This window comes from Cololabis saira, chromosome 16, assembly GCF_033807715.1.
Source record: "Cololabis saira isolate AMF1-May2022 chromosome 16, fColSai1.1, whole genome shotgun sequence".
In the NCBI taxonomy this organism is placed as follows: Eukaryota; Metazoa; Chordata; class Actinopteri; order Beloniformes; family Belonidae; genus Cololabis; species Cololabis saira.
This window is the reverse complement of record NC_084602.1, coordinates 5,448,242-5,468,540: the sequence shown is the minus strand read 5'-3', so window position 1 is coordinate 5,468,540 and position 20,299 is coordinate 5,448,242. Positions and strand designations below refer to the sequence as shown.

The 20,299-nt window shown below is 40.3% G+C and overlaps 1 protein-coding gene across 3 annotated transcripts; it reads left to right on the top strand.

The window, feature by feature from the left end:
* The first annotated feature begins 8,862 nt into the window (after nucleotides 1-8,862).
* On the top strand, nucleotides 8,863-18,399 carry cdca4 (cell division cycle associated 4). 3 transcript variants are annotated; one of them, XM_061744509.1, is made up of 3 exons: nucleotides 8,863-8,992; nucleotides 14,969-15,106; nucleotides 15,792-18,399. In XM_061744509.1, the coding sequence occupies exon 3, from the start codon at nucleotides 15,804-15,806 to the stop codon at nucleotides 16,758-16,760; it is 957 nt and encodes a 318-aa protein (XP_061600493.1). In that variant the 5' UTR covers nucleotides 8,863-8,992; nucleotides 14,969-15,106; nucleotides 15,792-15,803; the 3' UTR covers nucleotides 16,761-18,399. The 3 variants fall into 3 exon arrangements, with proteins under 3 accessions (XP_061600493.1, XP_061600491.1, XP_061600492.1); XM_061744507.1 differs by lacking the exon at nucleotides 14,969-15,106; XM_061744508.1 differs by lacking the exon at nucleotides 14,969-15,106 and having other exon boundaries at nucleotides 8,864-8,992; nucleotides 15,795-18,399.
* Nucleotides 18,400-20,299: the final 1,900 nt, after the last annotated feature.

Sequence of the window (20,299 nt, the reverse complement as noted above, 5' to 3'; positions counted from 1 at the left end):
AGGATGGCTGCGTCCGCTTCTGTAATTTACATCCAGAAACAGTTGTTCATTTATTCTGGCTTTGCTCTCATTCGAAAAAACTATGGGCAGATATTAGCAAATGTATTATTGACTCTTTCACTATAGATTTTAATTTACATTGGGAAAATGTTGTTTTTGGTTTCCATTGTTTCCCTAAGAAAGAAGGAAAATGTTACTTTTTGATAAATCTGTTCTTATTTCTTGCCAAATTTCATATTCATAAGAGTACATTTTCAAAGAAACCCCCTTGCTTTTATGTTTTCCAGAAAGAAATGGAACTTTACTTAAAACTAATCACTACATCAACAAAAGGCTATTAAAACCGTAGACTTGTGTAATATTTATAATCTTCTTGAATAACGAACATCACCCCTGGCACATGTAATGTATACTATTCTGTGATAATTCTTTTAAATAAAGTTTATAAAAAAAAAGGATGGCTGCGTCCGAAATCACATACTTAAAGGGACAGTGATAAGTGTGAGAACTGTGGAATAAAAGAAAAGTGAACATATTCCGATGTCTTGCAACAGATATGAAATAGAAAGAGAAAGGCTACAGGAAAAAGTCAGAGAGGCAGGACGTGAGTGGAATATGAGTGGGAACAGAGGGAGAGGGGGTTGAAATCACCAGAAAGGCACTAATTCATTTCTTAAAATACACTAGGCTGATAAATAGAATTTAAAAACAGGCTAAATGAAATGATTTTACACACTCTTGTACAGTAGGTGGCGGTATAAAGTTGTTTGCGATCCGACAATAAAACAGAGAAGAAGAAGAAGAAATCCCACACTTCCACCCTAATGAGTAACAAAAACAGTAAGTGAGATTTTTTAGTGCGTCCGAAACAGTATGTACTCAATAGTATGCGCTATCCATACTCATTCTAGAGAAATGTATTAGTATGGATTGATGGACACTAGCTAAGCAGAAACTAATATTATATAATAATATTAAGTATAATAATATTATTATATAATATTAATATTATAATATTGGTATATAATAATATTATATAATGTCATCTTGTTTGGGCCAGGATAAACAGGAAAGAGTGGAGCGGTGCTGCTACTGCCGCTGTGACAGGAGCTCCCCCTCCCAACAGTAGGAAGTGCCGTGTGGCTCTGAGTACGTCCAAATTAACTAGCACACTACTGATATTTACTCAAAAGTGTGCCGAACTTAAGTATACTTTTTGAGTATATACTGTTTAGTATGGCATTTCGGACTCACCGCAGGAAGGGAGGCAAGATTTCTAAACCAAATGGATGACTCTTTTAGGCAACACATGGAAGATAACCTTAGAATTGAAGAGCTAAGACATAGCAACTCGGCGTATGTCAAAGGGAAAGTCACCAGGACCGGATGGATCAACAGTGGGGATGCAATTCATCTGGTCATCTGTCCTCCACCATGGAAAGGGGTGTTATCACACTAATCCTAAACCCAATAAGGACAAACTGTTGTTGGATAATTGGAGGACAATTACATTATTATGTAATGACTACATGTTGCTAGCTCATATATACTCTCATAGCCTGGATACGGGGTCACCAGTGGACGAGTGCCACTCAGCCTTTGTGAAACCATACTAGACTGATTTTTGAACTATTAGATTACAGAGAATATATCACAACTGACAGTTATGTGTTGTTTTTAGACTTCTTCAAGGCGTTTGACACAATTGAACATCCTTTTTAGTTAAAATCGTTACAATTCTTAGGCTTCGGAAGTAAATTCTGCACCATGGTTGTAATGCTTTACACTGACATCAGTAGCACGGTCTCTATGAACCCAGGAAGGACTCCTGGATTCAAAGTGCTACGCAGGGTTTCCCCAAAGCTTTACTAAACATACTAAACAATAATTCCAATGACATACAAGGATATCAATGTTCAATAAAGACTTTAAAATAAGTCAGTTTGCTGATGATAATGCTATCTTTTTGAAAAAGAAATCAATGGTAGAAAAACACGTATTATCTCAATCTTCTATAAAGCATCTGGTTTATCTCTTAATATCCAAAAATGTGAAGGACTCCCGATTCATCCAAGCCCTGACTCCTTTATTGCTGAATCTGAAGTTAAATATCTAGGGCTGTCGACATATTAAAACTTAATTAGAAGAGAAGACACTAATATCTCTAACCGCATCATGGATATGAAGAAATCACTTAGCCACTGGTTAACCAGAGACCTTAATATTTTTGACAGAACCATCCTATCTAAAGATGAAGGTATTTCCAAACTGATTTATCCCTGTCACTCTCTATATATCTCCTCTAAAAACATTAATAAAGCTAACACAGTCATTTTTAATTCTTTTTGTGGTGGAATAAATCTTCTATGCATCCAAGATGCCTAAAGGGAGCAGGACATGATAATGTCTTGCGGTAAATTGAAATCAAAGTAAACATTTATACTGTAATAGAAACAGATATAACAGTGATAATACATTTCTAGGCTGAAAAACAATGGTTAGATAATAAGAGCTGTCATATGCTGTTTAATTGATTTAAAATGACAACTGACAAACAACGTCTTATTCTCTTGAAATGCATGTTACCCCTCCCCCACTTACGTCTCTAGTTAGCAGGACTAAGATGGTAAGTTCTGAAAAGAGGAATCCATCCATTTTTTTCTATTATCAAATGTTTTTTCTTCATTTTTTACCCCTTTCATCCTGTAGGGCTGGAATCTGTCCCATCTGTTATTGGTTGAGAGAAACCATAGACCCTGCATTTTTCTGCAGCCTGCAGAAGAATCCAAGATGTACAAATTCAGAAAACAAGATGAGGGATATGTGACCACTTTCAAAACTGTACACTATGTAGCGTACCTACAATGCAGTATACGCTTTGAACTGCATAGTGGTACACACTACAAATGTAATATGTAGTTCCAGTGAAAAAAACTAACTTAACTTAACTTCAAAACAGCAGTATGAGGCCATGCTGTAGTAGTGAAGGGGACAATTAAACAAGCAGTGTGAGCTCAGACAAGTTAGCAGTGAGGAAGTGGTAAATACAGACATTTTTTTCACATTCTTTGAATTAAAAAACCTATTTAGTATGAGAGCTAGATAGAAAACATAACAAGTACATATAAAGCAGTGAAAATAAAGTGTACCATGGCCTCTTTATGTATTAGTATTACTACTGTCATTTAGGAGTAGTAGTAAGTCGTGATTCAGATCTGAGAGAACAAACACACCAATTCGCCCAGGAAGCAATTAGAGTTAAGAGCCTTGCTCAGGGGTCCAAGGTGGTTCATCGTGGTTGCCATTCTCCAGACCCAAGCCCCCTCTGTAACCACTAGACTACCACTCCCCTAGTTCATAGTATATAAATAATCTGGTCCCTATCACATCTTGAAATTGGGTAAATATAGGAATGCATTATGTAATTAGTGATTCTAACAAGGTGCCAAGCAAAATATAGTTGGTGTCGATTCCCCGCCCTCCAAAAGTTCACCAAGCACGGCGTGATAGAGACATGATTTAGTGCCAATTAAAGACTGAAAAGTTAGAAGCGGACTAGTAAATATATAATCTTTAAGTTCCAAGTCTCTATTAGTAAACGATCTAACTACAGAGACTAGGAATGATATTTTCTGTTTAACAGAAACGTGGCTACAGGAGGAAGAGTATGTTAGTTTAAATGAATCGACTCCGCTCGGCTACTTTAATCATCATATTCCCCGAAGCAGAGGCGGAGGAGTAGCACGATCTATAACTCCAGTCCAAATAAAATGTACCTAAATGCGATTATAATACATTCGAAAGCCTCACGCTTAAACTCCTGAGCTGGAAATCAGAGAAGCCAGTTTTGTTAGTGGTAGTGTACCGGCCCCCTGCTGGTGCTTATCTAGAGTTTCTGCGTGAATGTTCAGATTTCCTATCTGGTTTATTGATCTGTAAAGTTAAATTCATCATAGTGGGTGACTTTAACATTCATATGGATGTTGACAGCGATAATCTTAATTTAGCTTTTATTAATCATACCATCGATCTCGTTCTCGCCTACGGTGTCGAACCCGATAATCTGTTGGTGTCGCCTGTAAACTCCCTCTTATCCAACCACTATTCATAATGTTTGAATTTAGCATTGTCAACGTTAAACTGCATAATAGGAGGTATTATTTTAGCAAATTTTTGATCAAGGAAGCTATTGTTAAATTTAGGGAGGCCATTGCTCATCTTACGACAGTGGAAAATGTGATGTAGTCGAGGCCGGTGACCTGGGTTCTACCTCTGCAGATGTTGATTTCCTTGCTAGTAACACTGCTGATTTGTTGCATTCAGCTTTAGATGCAGTCGCTCCTTTGAGAAGGAGGGTTTTCCTTTACTCTTTTAATTCACATATCCGCATGCTGAAACAAAAGCTACGTAAAATGGAAAGGAAGTGGTACTCTTGTAAGTCTGTAGACTCCTATTCAAATATTCAAAATGAATAAATGAATAAAAATGATTTAAATGTAACGGTCATCATCAGGGTGTCGTCCAGGTCTGCACCAGTCTGTTATGGAGCTGTTACACTAGTACCTACTCAGCCCGACTCGCCTTTCCCTCATTTCGTTTCAATACCCAGATCAGAAGTAGGAGGTTGGAGTGAAGCTGCTGTGACGTATTTGATTGTGTGATCTAAACGAAGAAGACAACACTAAAGATGTAGAACCTGGAGGAGATGACAGATGTGCTGCTGGGACTGTGGCTTGTGTTCCATATCAAGTTAAAAAATGAGTGAGAGAAGCTTCAAGCGGTGACGCTTTTTTAATTTAATTTTGTTTGTCTCGGCGCTGCTGAAAAGTCAGCTGGAGCCGTGAGCAGCTATGAAGAGACAGAGCTCCTGGTAGATCTGGTCATTCTTATCGTCCGTCTAGATCCCTTTTTAATTCTCTCCTCAGCACCAGGTTTATGAACATCTGCACCTCAGAGTTGGATCATGAAACAGACTTTTGTGCTGCTTTCTCTGATTTCCACATCATGACTCAGACGTCTGACTCCAACCCCCCGACCAATCGGTGGCCTGTAGTGTGATGATGTCAGATACAGCCGACTCAGCAGCTTATGGCGCTTTTCCACTAGTACCTACTCAGCGCACCCTGGCTCGGGACGGCTCGTCATGCATCGTCCCGGCTCCACCCGCTTTGTCCTCGTTTGTTTTTCCACACCCAGGTGAGAAGTGGGCGGGTTGAGGTGAAGCTGCTGTGACGTACTCGATTGCACAACCCCTTTGTTCGTGTCGGCGCTGATCAGAAATCAGCTAGAGCCGTGAGCAGCTATGAAGTGACAGAGCTCCTGGTAGATCTGGTCGTTCCTTATTGCCCGTCTACATCCCTTTTTTAATTCTCTCCTCAGCCACCAGGTTTATGAACATCTGACCCTCAGAGTTGGATCACCAAACAGACTTTTGCGCTGTATAATAAAATCGCCGCGAGTCGCTCTCCCGCTGACTCCCCGCTTCCTGATTCAAATGTCTGACAGCCCCCCGACCAATCGGTGGCGTGGAGGGTGGTGACGTCAGATCCAGGGCCGATTCAGCACGCTTAGAACCTCGGCAGCCTCGGTACAGAAAAAGTATCTGCTTGAGACGGCTCCACCCGCCTCGACCCGTAGTGGAAATGCGCAAGACGGGGGCGTAGAAGCGAGATGAGTAGGTACTAGTGGAAAAGGGCCATTAGAACCTCAGCAGAGTAGTTACAGAAAAGTATCTACTCGGCACGTTAGACCCCTAGTGGAAAAGCGCAAAACCGAGGCGAGTAGAGTCGGGCTGAGTAGGTACTGGTGGAAAACGCCATAAGTTGCCCATAGGAACATTGGTGTAAATGGTTGTTTTTGTTTATGTGGCTGTGATGAGCTGAGATCCACCGTGTACCCCTGAATTTCACCTGAAGAGACCTCTGTCACCCTAACAAGGAATACGTTGGTTTAAATAATTGATGGATTGTGGAATGAATAATAAAGAAGAAAAGAAGTTGAAGTACCGTATATATTAGTGTAAAATGTTAGAAAATAGAAAAAAAATAGAAAAAATGAAAATGTTAGTCATATTATTTGAATAAAACTATTTAAGGGCAACTTCTCTTCTCGTAGAGCTATTAATAAATCTGTGTAGTAAGAGGCCACAAACAAGGTCATATCCATTAGTACAGTCTTCAAGATTGCAAAAGAACTAGAAATTATCAGAAAAGATAAATGTCAGAAGTAAAATATTTGTCAAGGTTGAACTGGCCTTATGTAGCAGTAATAACACAATACTTTGGAGTGAACACGTTAAATTGTTCTTAGTTGGTGAAGAAGGTGAATGCTGTAGCACTTTGAGATTCACTGAATGGAAAGTGCATTATAAATTAAATTCATTATTATTATTATTATTATTATTATTAAGGAAAAAGTAGTTGCAAATGAGGTATAGATATAAAGTGCACAATTAACAGCCTGCGATTAAACATCATAATTGATGATGAAGAATGGAAGGATGTATGAAGACAGGCTAAATCAATTTCAGTTTGCAATCGCGCCCAAGCAATACAGTTCAAAATTATGCACAGAATGCACATATCCCCCAACCGTAGACATCACTTCAATCCTACTCTCTCACCCATGTGCCTTAAATGCAAGATAGAAATTGGTACCCTAACTCATTGTTTTTGGTCATGTCGTAAACTGCAGGTGTATTGGTCTAATGTGCATCTGAAATAGAAAATATATTGGGTTTAAAACTGGAGATGGACCCGTATCTCTTGTATTGGGCCTCCCAAGGCAACACTGAATATCAAAATATAATCGGAGGCTGTATTGTATTCTTACTTATGCAGCGAGGAAGAATATTTTATTGCAGTGGATCAATGAAAAAGTACCAACTGGTAAAGGCTGGCAAAGAGTGCTGTTTGGGAGTTCTACTAGAACTATGTAGAGCCGGGTGTCTCTAATATCATGTTGCAGAGATTTTCTTGACTGGTCATACTGTACATTTTTATTGTAACCCACGGTATTATTTATATGGATCTGAGCTGGTGTTTTTTTATTGGGTAGTCGATGTAATGCATATTACACAATAAACATTTTTAAAAGGATTCGACAAATTACCCCGTTTTATATTTTACCACACACACACACAAAAAAAGTAAATAAATAAAGACACAAAACTTAACATAACAAACCCCCCAAAACACACACACTATAAAATACATAATTATAAACAAGTCCCAAAGTAAGTACCAATTACCAATCAAACTCTGACTGAAGACAATAATAGGAAAAATAAAGTTATAAAATAAAATAAAGGACACACAAAACAACAACCAAAATAATAATAAAATAAAATGAAATAAAATAATACAAAATAAAATAAACAGACATAAGAGGAACCCTAAATAAAAATAAAATAGAAATGGTTAGCAATATCATACTTCCCTATAATTAAATTAAATCAAATTAAATTCATCTTCCAAGGATTCCAAAGACAGCACTTAGTGGTTAGCACTGTTGCCTCACAGCAAGAAGGTCCCCGGTTCGACTCCCAGGCCCGGCAGGGGCCTTTCTGTGTGGAGTTTGCATGTTCTCCCCGTGCTTGCGTGGGTTTTCTCCGGGTACTCCGGCTTCCTCCCACAGTCCAAAAACATGCATATTGGTGATTCTAAATTGCCTGTAGGTGTGAGCGTGAGTGTACATGGTTTGTGTGTTTATATGTGGCCCTGTGATGGACTGGTGACCTGTCCAGGGTGAACCCCTGCCTCTCACCTGTAATGAGCTGGGATAGACTCCAGCAGACCCCCGTGACCCTGCAAAGGATAAAGCGGGTATAGATAATGGATAGATGGAGGATGCCAAAGAATTAACAAGAGAAAAAATAGGTTCCCAAATATTATAAAACTTATCAGAGCAACCCCTAATACCATATTTAATTTTCTCTAAATATAAAAAGGAGAATTGGGAGATGGAGGTTTTTTTTGTGTTTTTTGTTTTATTCTGTTTATTTATTTGCCTGTTTTACTTGTGATTTCTATGGATCATATTACGTATACATTTTTTACTTGTAAAAGTGAAAAACTATGTAGAGCCGGGTGTCTCTAATATCATGTTGCAGGGATTTTCTTGACTGGTCATACTGTACATGTGTATTGTAACCCATGGTATTATTTATATGGATCTGAGCTGGTGTTTTGTTTTTTTTTAGCTGTTTTTTTGTTCTGTTTATTTGTTTGCCTGTTTTGCTTGTGATTTCTGTGGATCATATTACGTATACATTCTTTACTTGTAAAAGTGAAAAATTAATATTATTCTCTGTTGTGTTTTGAAGGTCTGAAGTGCTTGAATTTTAGTTTAAGTGCTTGAAATTATAAATATTGTGTCTTTCACAAAATTGGGATCAGACTGTATAGTTTAGTTATTACAAGGAGAAATAAAATCAGTAAGATGAAACATAACTAGATGTTTACAGCATGATACAATGTACATAATTGTGATAAAAAGCAGAACAAATAATGAGTATATATATTAGAACCCTGATTTAAATATTTTTGCTATTTTTGGGATTTAAGTGTATTTTTGTAAAAGTGAAAAATTAATATTATTATTAATATTGTTAAAGATAAAAACAGCCTGCGATGTGTTATTTCTTTCCTTGAACAGAGCGTTGGTGGGGGAGAGCAGCAGGGAGAAACCATTAAAGCTGATTTATGGATCCGCGTTAAGTCGACGGCGTACGTTACGCGGTACTGTGCGCGTCGCCGCGTACCCTACGCCGTAGGCTCTGCGTCGCTTTAACGCGGAAGCATAAACCAGCCTCTGGAGTCCCAGCATATGGCTGCCCCCCCGTCCCTCCCCCACCCTCCCTCCGCAGCAGCAGCGCCGCCGAGCCGCTTCAGTTTTGAAGCCGTGGCATGAATGATCTCATCTCGACCTGATCTCCGCGCTCTCCGCCGTCGATCCTATGACCCAGACGGGAAGAAAAGCAGACAAATACGAGGTGAGCTCGAAGGGCAGCAGCCCCCGCTCCCGCCGCGACGGGGCCGTCTCACGCCCGCCAAACCGCGTTTGTTTTACCCAACTTAGCTGGAGAAACTTGCGGGGAGGACGGTGGTGGGTGGTGGTTTTAGCCGCCAGCTCCCCCGCTCCACCGATTCTCCCTTCTCCCGGTGGAAAGCACCTCGCTAAAGTAGGACCGGCCCCGCGTCTCCACCGAGGGGGCCGTGCTGGTCAGCCCGCTCCCCGCAGCACTGCGGCGGGGGAGAAGTCGTGTTGGGGCTCGGTTAGCTCCGTTAGCTTAGCCGCTAGCTCCAAAATGGAGGCTCCGCCGCGGAGAGACAAAGCACGCGGCGGCCAGCGAGCCCCTGGGCCGCGGGCAGGTAGACCCCGCGGCGGCCCGGGGTTGGCCCGGGGTCTCCCAGCCCGCGGCCCAGGGGCTGCCGGTGCTCCGCTGGAGTCCGGGGGGAAACAACAGGGACCGAGTTTACCGAGCCGTAATTTGTATTTATGAACCAGGCCCAGCTCGGTGTCTCCGGGGTGGGGGATGGGCCGCTGGAGCCGGGGACGGACGGACGGAGGGCGGGCAGCCAGCCTGCAACAACCGGGTCATTGTTGACGTCCAGCCGGCCAGCACCGGGGCTTCACCGGGCCCTGGCCCCGGTCACAGCCCCGTTAGGACCGGGGCTGAGAGTTGGGGACTTTCTGCCCATTTCCTGGGAGCTCATACACAGCTGCTGCTGTTTTGTTGTTGTTTTTTTGGCACAATATGTGTCAAAAAATTCGTAAAAATTAATGGAACTGCTATTATTAATTTAGCCCTCAGGTATTTTATTCAATTATCTAGATTTAATTAACAATGAAGCCTCTGTAGCAGACATCATGAGGATAAACTACCACCAAGATTAAAAAATAACACACATCCAACAAAGTTAAATATTACAAAATTTAACAGGGTTCCTACGGGTGCTTGAAAACCTTGAAAGTGCTTGAATTTCAAGGCCTGAAAAGTGCTTGAATTTTAGTTAAAGTGCTTGAAATTATAACTCTGCCTTTAACAAAATTGGGATCAGACTGTATAGTTTAGTTATTACAAGGAGAAATAAAATCAGTAAGATGAAACATAACTAGATGTTTACAGCACGATACAATGTACATAATTGTGATAAAAAGCGGAAAAAATGAGTATATTCCTGTAGATATTTTAACCCGGCCATAAGGTGCTTGAAGAAAATGACCCTTGAAAGTGCTTGAATTTGACCTTGAAAAATGTGTAGGAACCCTGGTTTAAATATATTTGCTAATTTTTGGATTTACGTGTATTCTAAAGTGGCCTATTTCACATTTTCAGAGGTTCATTTACATTCCAGTCATCACGTTGGGTGAATTTAAATTCAAAATGAATATTACAAACTGAAATTTAAAAAATAAAGCCTCAAAACATCTCTTCCGAAACCACAAGGATTGACCATCTCTTTATGCAGTACTTCTGGTAAGAAATAGTAGCTGTGGTCTTTAACCATGAAAAAGAAAAAAGAAATGGACAAACAATCTTCCTGGACATTTAATTTGTGTCTTAGCACATTGTAAATATTTTGTGACATGCAGGTTGTGTCTTCAGAGGCCAGAGGTGGCAAAAGCACTCATATTCTTTCGCAAGAAGTGCAGATACTTGTGTGGAAAAAAGACTGGTGAATGTGGAAGTACTGATTCACCTTCTTTACTCAAGTGAAATTAAGGAAGTACAGCATCTTAAATGTGCTTCAGTGAAAAACAAAACATGTGTCGTCAAACACATCCTTTGATAACTTGGGAGGGGAAAAAAATCTGAAACAAAAAGCAGGAAATTATTTTATTAACATGTACGGTGCTTTTACGAGGAACAAGATCACTAGACAGTCAGTTTCCTGCAAGTTAGAAATATCAAGACTGAGCTGACCAGACGTCCCATAACATTGATAAGGTTGTAAAACAACTAACACAAAACGATAAATAAGCTAATAAGAACAACTGAAAATACACTTAACATTGTGTTTTTTTCAGATGGGATGGCAAATTCTTGTACACCAGAAGTTTGTGGGTTTTAGGTTTGCAAAAGACACACGGCATTCGCCGTGAATCATTCGTGGAGCCAACATCAATCAGTTTTTTATAATATGGGCATTGATGGGGAATGTCTTCCTTTTTCAAATCTGCTGTAAGGTGTCTTACTCAACAACATCCCTGTACCCTTTACTTCCTCCATGTTACCTGGGAAATATTCTCTCTTATCACAACCTGTTCACCCACTTGACTTCCCTCTCTAGTTAGTAGTCTTTCATGTCATGTCTTCATCTCTAGTGGTCTGTTTTTGAGAATGTAAGGAGTAGAAAGTACAGATTTTTGTGTTTTTTAAAAGTCTTCAGAGAAGTAAATACTCAAGTAAAGTACAGATACCTGAAGTCTATTTAAGTAGAGTATAAAAAGTATTTGTACTTCCTTTCTTCCCATCGCTGTCAGAAGCTGAAACACCTGATCATCCATGAGTGATAGCCATGTCAACATCTAATCACCTTGTAAACAACGTTTACTAAAATCACTACTTTTTAATGTTTTTTCATAAAAAGTCCTCTTTATCATATATATATATATATATATAAAAATTCCCCATTGATATTCCTCCTCTGAGTGTGCAGAGAGATCCCAATGTCAAGAACTGTTTTATTACCTTTTGTGTTGCTAGATCGGCTGTATATCCAACACATGGGCCACACATGACTAAAAAGTTGACATTACATTTCATGCTGCTTTTTTTCCTCACATGCATGTGCTGTGCTTTGTTGTCATTGAGCTAACGGGTGTCATGTTGAGTTCTGCATGCCTTCAGAAAATTGCACCCCCCGGATTGTCTGAATCTAAAACAAAATGAACAGGGCGTAATACAGCATCATTTATGTTTCTACGTTGAACTGATGACTGAACCTCCACCGTCACCTGATGTGCTTCTCAGAATAAATGTTACAACCAAGCGTCAACCGTCTTACTTCCGAGCTGAGGCTCATGTGGAAATGTGTTTTTCTGCAGTTCCTCGACTGGCCACTAGAGGCTGGCTCAAAAAATGGGTCTATCTCTGTTGACTCCCATGTTAAAATGTCCAACTTTAAAGAGCAAAAATAAACATATTTACAGCTTGGTACGTTTTGGTCTCAGTCCTTTTCACATCCATGACAACTCTGTGGGGTGGGGGGGGTTGCATTACTTTTATTTCTACTCTGATTTATTGACAGTCCGTTCAGCCGATGGCTAGCCGGTATCACTTCCGCATCCGTAATCACTTAACGAAGTCCCCAGCCGTTTTTAGTAACCCAGCCTCAGGTAAATGTGATGTCATTTTCTTTTATTTCACCGTCGAGTCAACGTGTTAAACGGTGTATCCCGCCAGCGTCCAGAGAAACATGGCCGCGCTCGGTACAAAAAAAAACTGACTTCAAAACGGGTCTTCAGAAACCAATGGGCCACGTGACCGAATTTGTCCACGGATTAATGCAGTCTATGTTTCTGACTCTTCGTGTTGCTGCCGACCACTACAGATGTAATCGGTGCGCTCCACCTTCTATGTATTTCCTGTTACTACGTTGTTGGATTTTTGCCATTTTCTGTGTGGAAGGAAAGATAAGAAAGGTAAATGCGGTAGACATTGTTCTATCTCAACATTTATCATCTCCAACTCACATAAGATATGCTTTTTATCTTCTCTGTCGCTATGTCCGAGGTGCCTAAAGGAAGTAAGCAAACGGAAGCTCATCACTGCAGAAGAGAAGCCACAGTGCCATCTAACGTTCAGTGGTGTAATTACAGGGCGTCACAAACGACTATAGACGAATATAAACGCTAACAACAACGTAGGTCTCATGTGGGCTGCGTGAGTAGAACCATAAATCATGTTTAATGCTTCAAAGCCACGGGTTAACTGTCTGATGTTCTTTGAGAGCATTTCAGGCAGGCGGGCAAGTGTTTTACTGACCTTTCATTGTCCCAAGGCTTTTGTTTTAGCAGTGTTTTGCTGCAGCGTGTAAAATTCTGTTGCAAAACTCAGTCTTCACCTACATGATCTCTTCACATTTAGCCTGGCAGCTCCTTCCAGTCCTCTGGATATGTAAATATCACAATCAACACATGTGATCCCTTCCTTTCTGCACTTTTTGTGTCCTGTCTCGATCAAGTCTCCCACTCTGGTCCGGTCTCACAAACATGACATTTTCTTTTGTTGATACAGCTGGCACATGCTAACAGGTATCTGGGGCACACGCGTGCCATTTGTAGTTATGAATGTGAACCACCCAATCACATATCTACCAAATCGGAGTTTATCGTGTGAATGTGTCAGTTTTTCTGCTACCGATGACTGATTGTAAAATCAGTTTTATCCTCTTGTTGACATTTAATTCTGAAATGGTGTTATGGTGTTTTTTTTATTTTTTTTGGAGGGGGGGTGGGGGGGTGCTCAATGTTTAAAAGAAGAAAATCTGTAATGTCCAAAACTATTTCTTTCCCTGTGTGAACTTTTCTCAGTTTGTAGGCCTTCCTGGTTGTCCTTCCCCTCTGATTACATTTCTACTTATTGCAGTTGTTTTCCTTCGGTGGAGTAAGCGCTCTGTAGTGTTTCTTGTTTAACAGGAGCCAGCACAAACGCACAACACAAGAAGACAATTCATGTCTATAATTGTTTTCTCATTCTTTGTATTTTAGATCTCTGGACACCTTCTTAAATGACTTTTTTCCCCCCACTTCTATTCTGTCCACTGTCAGGAAATGTTTATTGTATGCGACTGAAGGACTCCACACTCTTGATGTACTTTAGAGCCATTGCTGTTGGTGGATTATTGTTTTATTGAAAGTTGTGTTGATTTAGCTTTCCAATCCGCTGGATCAGGGAAAGGTAAAACATGTTTCACAGTCTCATCGGGGTGCGGAGGTTAGATTGATTTTTGTATATGATCATAAGGTATTATTTTTTTATTACATTTTTTGGATATGGGTTTTCCTAACAAAGTTTAAAAGGAAAAAGAAGTTCTTTGTTGGTGCAGAGAAGAGTTTTAACAAGTGTGACAGGTACCGCAGTGTCTCGAGCAGTTTCATCTCGGCTTCTTCATAGCAGTTTCTGTAAAAATGACCGCTGAATTTTTGTCTGATTTCTGTTTTGCAATGCCCAGTGCTGTGCTTTCCCGTCAATTATATATTATTGTAACACTTTTTGTATTTTTCATTTTTTTTTTATATCATAAAAAGACTCCCAAATTGAGGTTTGAAGCAAGTGCAACCCTTGACCCAAACCCCCTGCCTACAGGTTTGACAGAGGAGACACAGCTGGACACAGCACATGCTTTTTCTGTCTGGAGGAAAATGAAACGCCACATGCTGCCGTTCAGAGCTCAGTCTCGTGTGATTCATTCATTCATTATGTAGGTGACTCCGATGGCTTTTAATGTCGGCACGAGTGCTGTTTTGTTCATGTAAGACATGTTTGTTGAAGTGGTGTATAAGAAGGAAGTTGACACTGCTTTTTCCCCCTCCCTTCAGTGAAGAGAAAGTAAAAAATCTTGTACTACTAGTTTCTGAAGTGTCGCGTGTGTAGACGTGGAAACCTGACACCCTCTTGTCAATATTAGTGGTTCATGGTTGTATGTTTTACTGTGACTTACAAAATGTCATCACTTCTCATATTACTTTCACCCTTAAAGGCACCTTATTAATTAGAATATCCTTTTGGTCATTTGTTTTTCTTTTATCACAGGTGGCTGTGGGTAAAAATATAAGTGCACAGATTATGTAACCTGAGTGCTGTTTTTGTTTTCTGACAAAGGTCTCTAGTCTGTGCTTTTTTTCCCCTCTCTTAATTTTGATTTATTTTTTTTTGATGCAGCTTCTGCATTTAGCTGGTAACCATGCTATTTTTGGTGGCACAGTGGTCTGTTAAAAGTGTGGTTGTTCCGCCCAGCAGGAGTCTTGCTTCAGACTGGCCTAAAATGGGCAGAACTGGTGCTGAACAAAAGCTGCTTGTCGCTCGTACAAAAGTACTTGAAGCGTTGCAGCCGGGACCAAGCTGCATTGCTATTGCCTGTGCCTCTCAACAGGAAAGGTATAGCAAACTTTAAGAAAAAGCAACTACAACAAACCATTTACTGTTTACTATACAGGACTGTCTCAGAAAATTAGAATATTGTGATTTTCTGTAATGCAATTACAAAAACAAAAATGTCATACATTCTGGATTCATTACAAATCAACTGAAATATTGCAAGCCTTTTATTTTAATATTGCTGATCATGGCTTACAGCTTAAGAAAACTCAAATATCCTATCTCAAAAAATTAGAATATTCTGGGAATCTTAATCTTAAAATGTAAGCCATAATTAGCAATATTAAAATAATAAAAGGCTTGCAATATTTCAGTTGATTTGTAATGAATCCAGAATGTGTGAAATTTTTGTTTTTTTTAATTGCATAACAGAAAATAAAGAACTTTATCACAATATTCTAATTTTCTGAGACAGTCCTGTAGTTCAGAGATTAACCCTGTTACTTGTAAACTCATAGCTGCTGTTGAGCAGATTGTAGCCCTAGCTCCCTCATGTCCACACAAATAATGCACCACATAGCTTCATTATCACACATTCACATAAATAATTACACAACATTTACTGTTTTCAAGATATTACCTAGTGAAACTCAGAACATTTTGTGTGTGTAATGAATTTGTTGATCACTTTTTCGAATGTGAGTCTTACTTTCTTTTTTTTCTTTCTTTCTTCTCATCACCATAGCAGAGAGACAACATGTTCCCAAAGGGCACCAAGCGCAAGTTCTCCGACTCCGGAGAGGAGGCCGTCCCCAGCGGTGACCAGGTCCCGGCGACGTCGTCGACGTCTGCAGCCGTTCGGACACTCTCGTCCTCGTACAGCCTGCAGCGGCAGTCGCTGCTCGACATGTCGCTGATCAAGCTGCAGCTCTGCCACATGCTGGTGGAGCCCAACCTGTGCCGCTCGGTGCTCATCGCCAACACGGTGCGGCAGATCCAGGAGGAGATGACCCAGGACGGCACCTGGCAGATCATGACCCAGGCCCTGGCGGCGTCCCAGTGCCCCGCCGACCGGCTAGTGGCCACCGAGGTGCTGTGCCGGCAGACCGACCCGGCGGCCCAGGCCGGCCAGAGCCCCAAGCCCTTCTCGGTGGCCGGGCTGGAGGAGGGCTACCACGCCGAGGAGGTGGTGATGGAGGGAGACGTGGAGACGGACGTCAGAATGTCCAGTTTGGCACCCGTCTCCCCTCAGCTGTCCTCGGCCTCGTATCTCGCCGGCCCCTTCGGCATCGGGCCCTGCTGGGAAGAGGAGGAGGAGGAAGACGAGGAGGAGGAGGAAGAGGAGGAGGACGGCGACTGTGAAGAAGACGAAGAGGAGGACAGCGAGGAGTGTGCGTCGGAGGGAGAGGAGGGGGACCGGGACCACCTAAGTGCAGACTCCAGGACAGGGGAGCAGGTTTTTGGGACTTTTGAGATCAAACACCCGGCGCCGCCCCCCGACCCGGCACTGGAAGAGCTGTTTTCCGACGTCGACCCTTCCTACTATGACCTTGATACGGTGCTGACGGGAATGCAGAGCTCTCCAAAAATGGGGCCTTATGATCTGCTGGAGAGCCTGAGCTCCCACGGGCCCACGGCGCTCACCTCCAGCTCCAGCTGCAGGTCAGACCTGAACGAACTGGACCACATCATGGAGATCATCGTGGGATCTTGAAAGACGCTCAGAGAGCTCGTACCGATCCCACTGACTCTTTTCCGACTATGCACAGTAAATGTGCGCTGTTTGTGGTGGTGTTACGCAGAGATTGTTGGGAGGATTTTGGGACAACGTGGGAAACTTTGGGATAAAATGAACAGATATTCCGATTGGCTGTTACAAATGTAGTTGGTCTTTTTAACGGCCTTTTCAGGATCCGTCACCCCTTTTATCGGTTGTAAAAGTTAAGATGGTCAAAATAATGAATTTGGGGCTTTCACGAGCTTTCCTGGCCTAAGAACAAAGCAGTTAGTTTCCTACCTTGTTGGTGAAATCTTAAACTCAATATCTGTGAGAAGGCAACGATAATTGCCTATACCATGATGCAATTTTTATTCACCTACTTTCCATGTTTTTGTCCGTCATTTATTCTGTCATACGTGCTCCTTCTGGTTATACTCTGTCTTTATGTCCAGTTCTATTTATTGTTACATGGACCGAGGAACAATTCACCACACTACATGCATCAGAAATCAGAACAAATTGTAAATCCAAATCTATGAATCAATGCATATTTTCCTAGAGATTTGAGCAACTATGAATGGAATATATGTATATGTATGTATGTGTATATAGAAATATATTTTTTGCATTATACGGTCGGGGGATTTTGAAAGCATCATTTGATATTATTTTTCCCTCCTACGCGGTTTTTAAATTTTTAATGTAGCCAGACTCGAGACAGTGTCTTCCCATGGTTTGGTATAACAAGTCGGCTGTAAGCGATGTCAGGACTGGCATCGTCGTGTTCAAAGGCGCTGTTCTTCTTTCTCTGAAAAAGCTTTACGCAGAGCAGGGAAATTACTTCCGAGCAACCAAATGTGGGTAAAGATTCGTCAGCTTCTGGTAATTCTGCAGTATGGACTTGAGAAATTACTCAATTTTCCTGCTCTACTTCAAATACAGATCCAATAAGACAGTATAGCATCGGGAGAAATCCCAGGGTGATAACTGCATCAAGAAGCCATATTTCTTTCTCTCATTTGTTACTACAAATAGAATTCTGTGTTAACCCATCTAATTTATTGTTTTTATTTATTGTATTTATTTTATCTAGGTACAGACATGCCATATTGACTTAAAAATTCAAACATACGGCCCGGTAAAAAAATATATTTATCCAAATTTTGCCCTGAGTTTTCAATGCAGTACCTATTTATTCCTTTTTTTTCCCCTTTCTCTTTCTTTCTTTATTTTAAAAGTAAAAATTACAATAATATCCGGGTTAATATTCAAATTACTATGCAGCTCTATCATACATCTTTCAAAATGACTGTATACAGCTCAAATGTCCTTAAATTTCTTTATGCAAACAGTTGCCTTTGTTCTAAATATGTGGGAAAATCAAATGCATTTTTCAAAATTGTTAGGTATCAGAATGAAGAGATTTACTCAGGCAAACAAAATGTATTGACTTAAATACAGTATTACGACATGCTTAATACCTTACCACAACACTCCTGAAGGATGTCACTCTAGTCTGAATGGGAGCTAGAACTTCAAAGACTAATTATCGTTGTAAAATGTATGCATTTTTTATATTAAAAACATTGTAGCATCTTTGTAAATATTTTTTATAATAAAAGGTGTAACTATTCATTTTTTGATGTGAATGTTTCACTTATTTTTATGCAGGTGTCATCTTTTTCTTTTAGAAACATTAAACTGGAGTCAAATGTTTATGAAGTCCAGAATCTCTGCAGAGGAACTATGATGGAGTATTAGGGCCAAACTAAGACCAAAAAAAATTGGAAATTGCGAGAATAAAGTCGTAAAATTATGAGAGTAAAGGCGTAATTTATGAGAACTAACAGGAAGAGCACATCAGTCTTTTGTGTAAGAGGAGCTGTCTGGTATAGTATAGTAGTGGTGACTGCGAGGCTAGCGGTGGTTCCATCTGCTTCCATTCAAAGAGGTTTTGTTGTTTCTCAGGAAACAATGAGGACGATCATAAAGATTTTCTTCTTCCACAAAAGACGCAATTTCTTCCAAGTCTGTGGTTCCTTCTTCGAAATAGACGCAGTCGTTTTCACAATCGTTTTAAAGTCCTTATACTGATAATAATTCGATGCTGATGTGCCAAAAGATTAAGTATTTCCTTATTTGTGAAACCGATACCAAAATATAACCTCACAAGGTACAATATTCCTCATTTTAACACAAGGAGAAGAAGCTCTTCCTGTTAGAGTTCTCATAAATTACCACTTTATTCTCATAATATTACGACTTTATTCTCGTAAAGTTACGACTTTTTTCTCGTAATGTTACCACTTTATTCACCTAATATTACCACTTTATTCTCGTAAAGTTACGACTTTTTTCTCGTAATGTTACCACTTTATTCGCGTAATGTTACGAATTTATTCTCGTAATGTTACCACTTTATTCGCGTAATGTTACGAATTTATTCTCGTAATGTTACCACTTTATTCGCGTAATGTTACGACTTTATATTCGTAATGTTACGACCTTATTCTTGTAATGTTATGACTTTTCGCGTAATGTTACGACTTTATTCTCGTAATTTTACGACTTTATTCTCTTAATTTCCAATTTTCTTTTGCCTTAGTTTGGCCCTAATACTCCGTCGTAGAGGAACGGATTCCACCTGGGCTTTTTGAAAGGGCTTTGTTAAGAGTTGTAAGATTGAATCATTTCAAACCTGCACTTTGCCTCCAGATGGACCTTTGCCCTCGCGTGCTCATCATCATCACACTGGACTGAGAGATTCTACCTCAGATAAGCACGATTAAATGGATGCATCTAACGGACAGCTGATCTGTTCCAGCGGGTTTCAGTGCAACTTTTCATGTTAAATAAAGCTGCATGTCTCAAAGGAAGTTTCAATCAACCGCTTGTTTGACACTGACAACAGGTATTTGTTCATAAAATTATAGCTTACTTTGCAGACTGGCCTGCTGCCTAGAGCTGGTTAGATTGTAGTTAAAGATTAATGGCCTCCCAGTGAGTCAGCAGAAATGGGAGCCTCAGGAAAAACCAACTCATCGCAGAGAAGCCGGTGTCTAAAACGCCGCACAAGATGAGAAAACAAACGTGAGGCGGAAATTCATGCAGTGGATTATAACATCTTGCAGCATGTGTTGTTGAGAAGATATATCTGGAAGTAACCTGGCTTTTAATGTACCCGACTATATTCTACTCGTAAGAGTGCCGTCTGCTGTCAGAGAGTTTCATTTCCTCTAAAAACAAGTATCTCTTATAAGTTAGTCAGTGTCAGCAGGTATCGCTTCTTTCAAGTTTGATAAAGCTGACTTTGTTCACAATTTAATGTTTTACAAGAACCCAAGTTGATTTAAAATTCAACGTGTTTCTCCATTTTCCAATGAGTCTCATTTAATAAAAAAAGAAAAGTAAAGTTAGACTTGTTCCTCTTTATGTTGCGGTTTCCCCCTTCTTTCCCGGCATTGCCATTTTTACTTTGACCCTTTCATCCCAAACATAGATCACTGAGTTGTTCAGATGGCAATGAAAACATT

Bases quoted from the DNA above. Each gene is read 5' to 3' on its own strand.
- cdca4 (XM_061744507.1), top strand. From the start codon at position 8,957: ATGACCCAGACGGGAAGAAAAGCAGACAAATACGAG. The intron at 8,993-15,791 runs GTGAGCTCGAAG...TCATCACCATAG, and splicing joins GAAAAGCAGACAAATACGAG to CAGAGAGACAACATGTTCCC.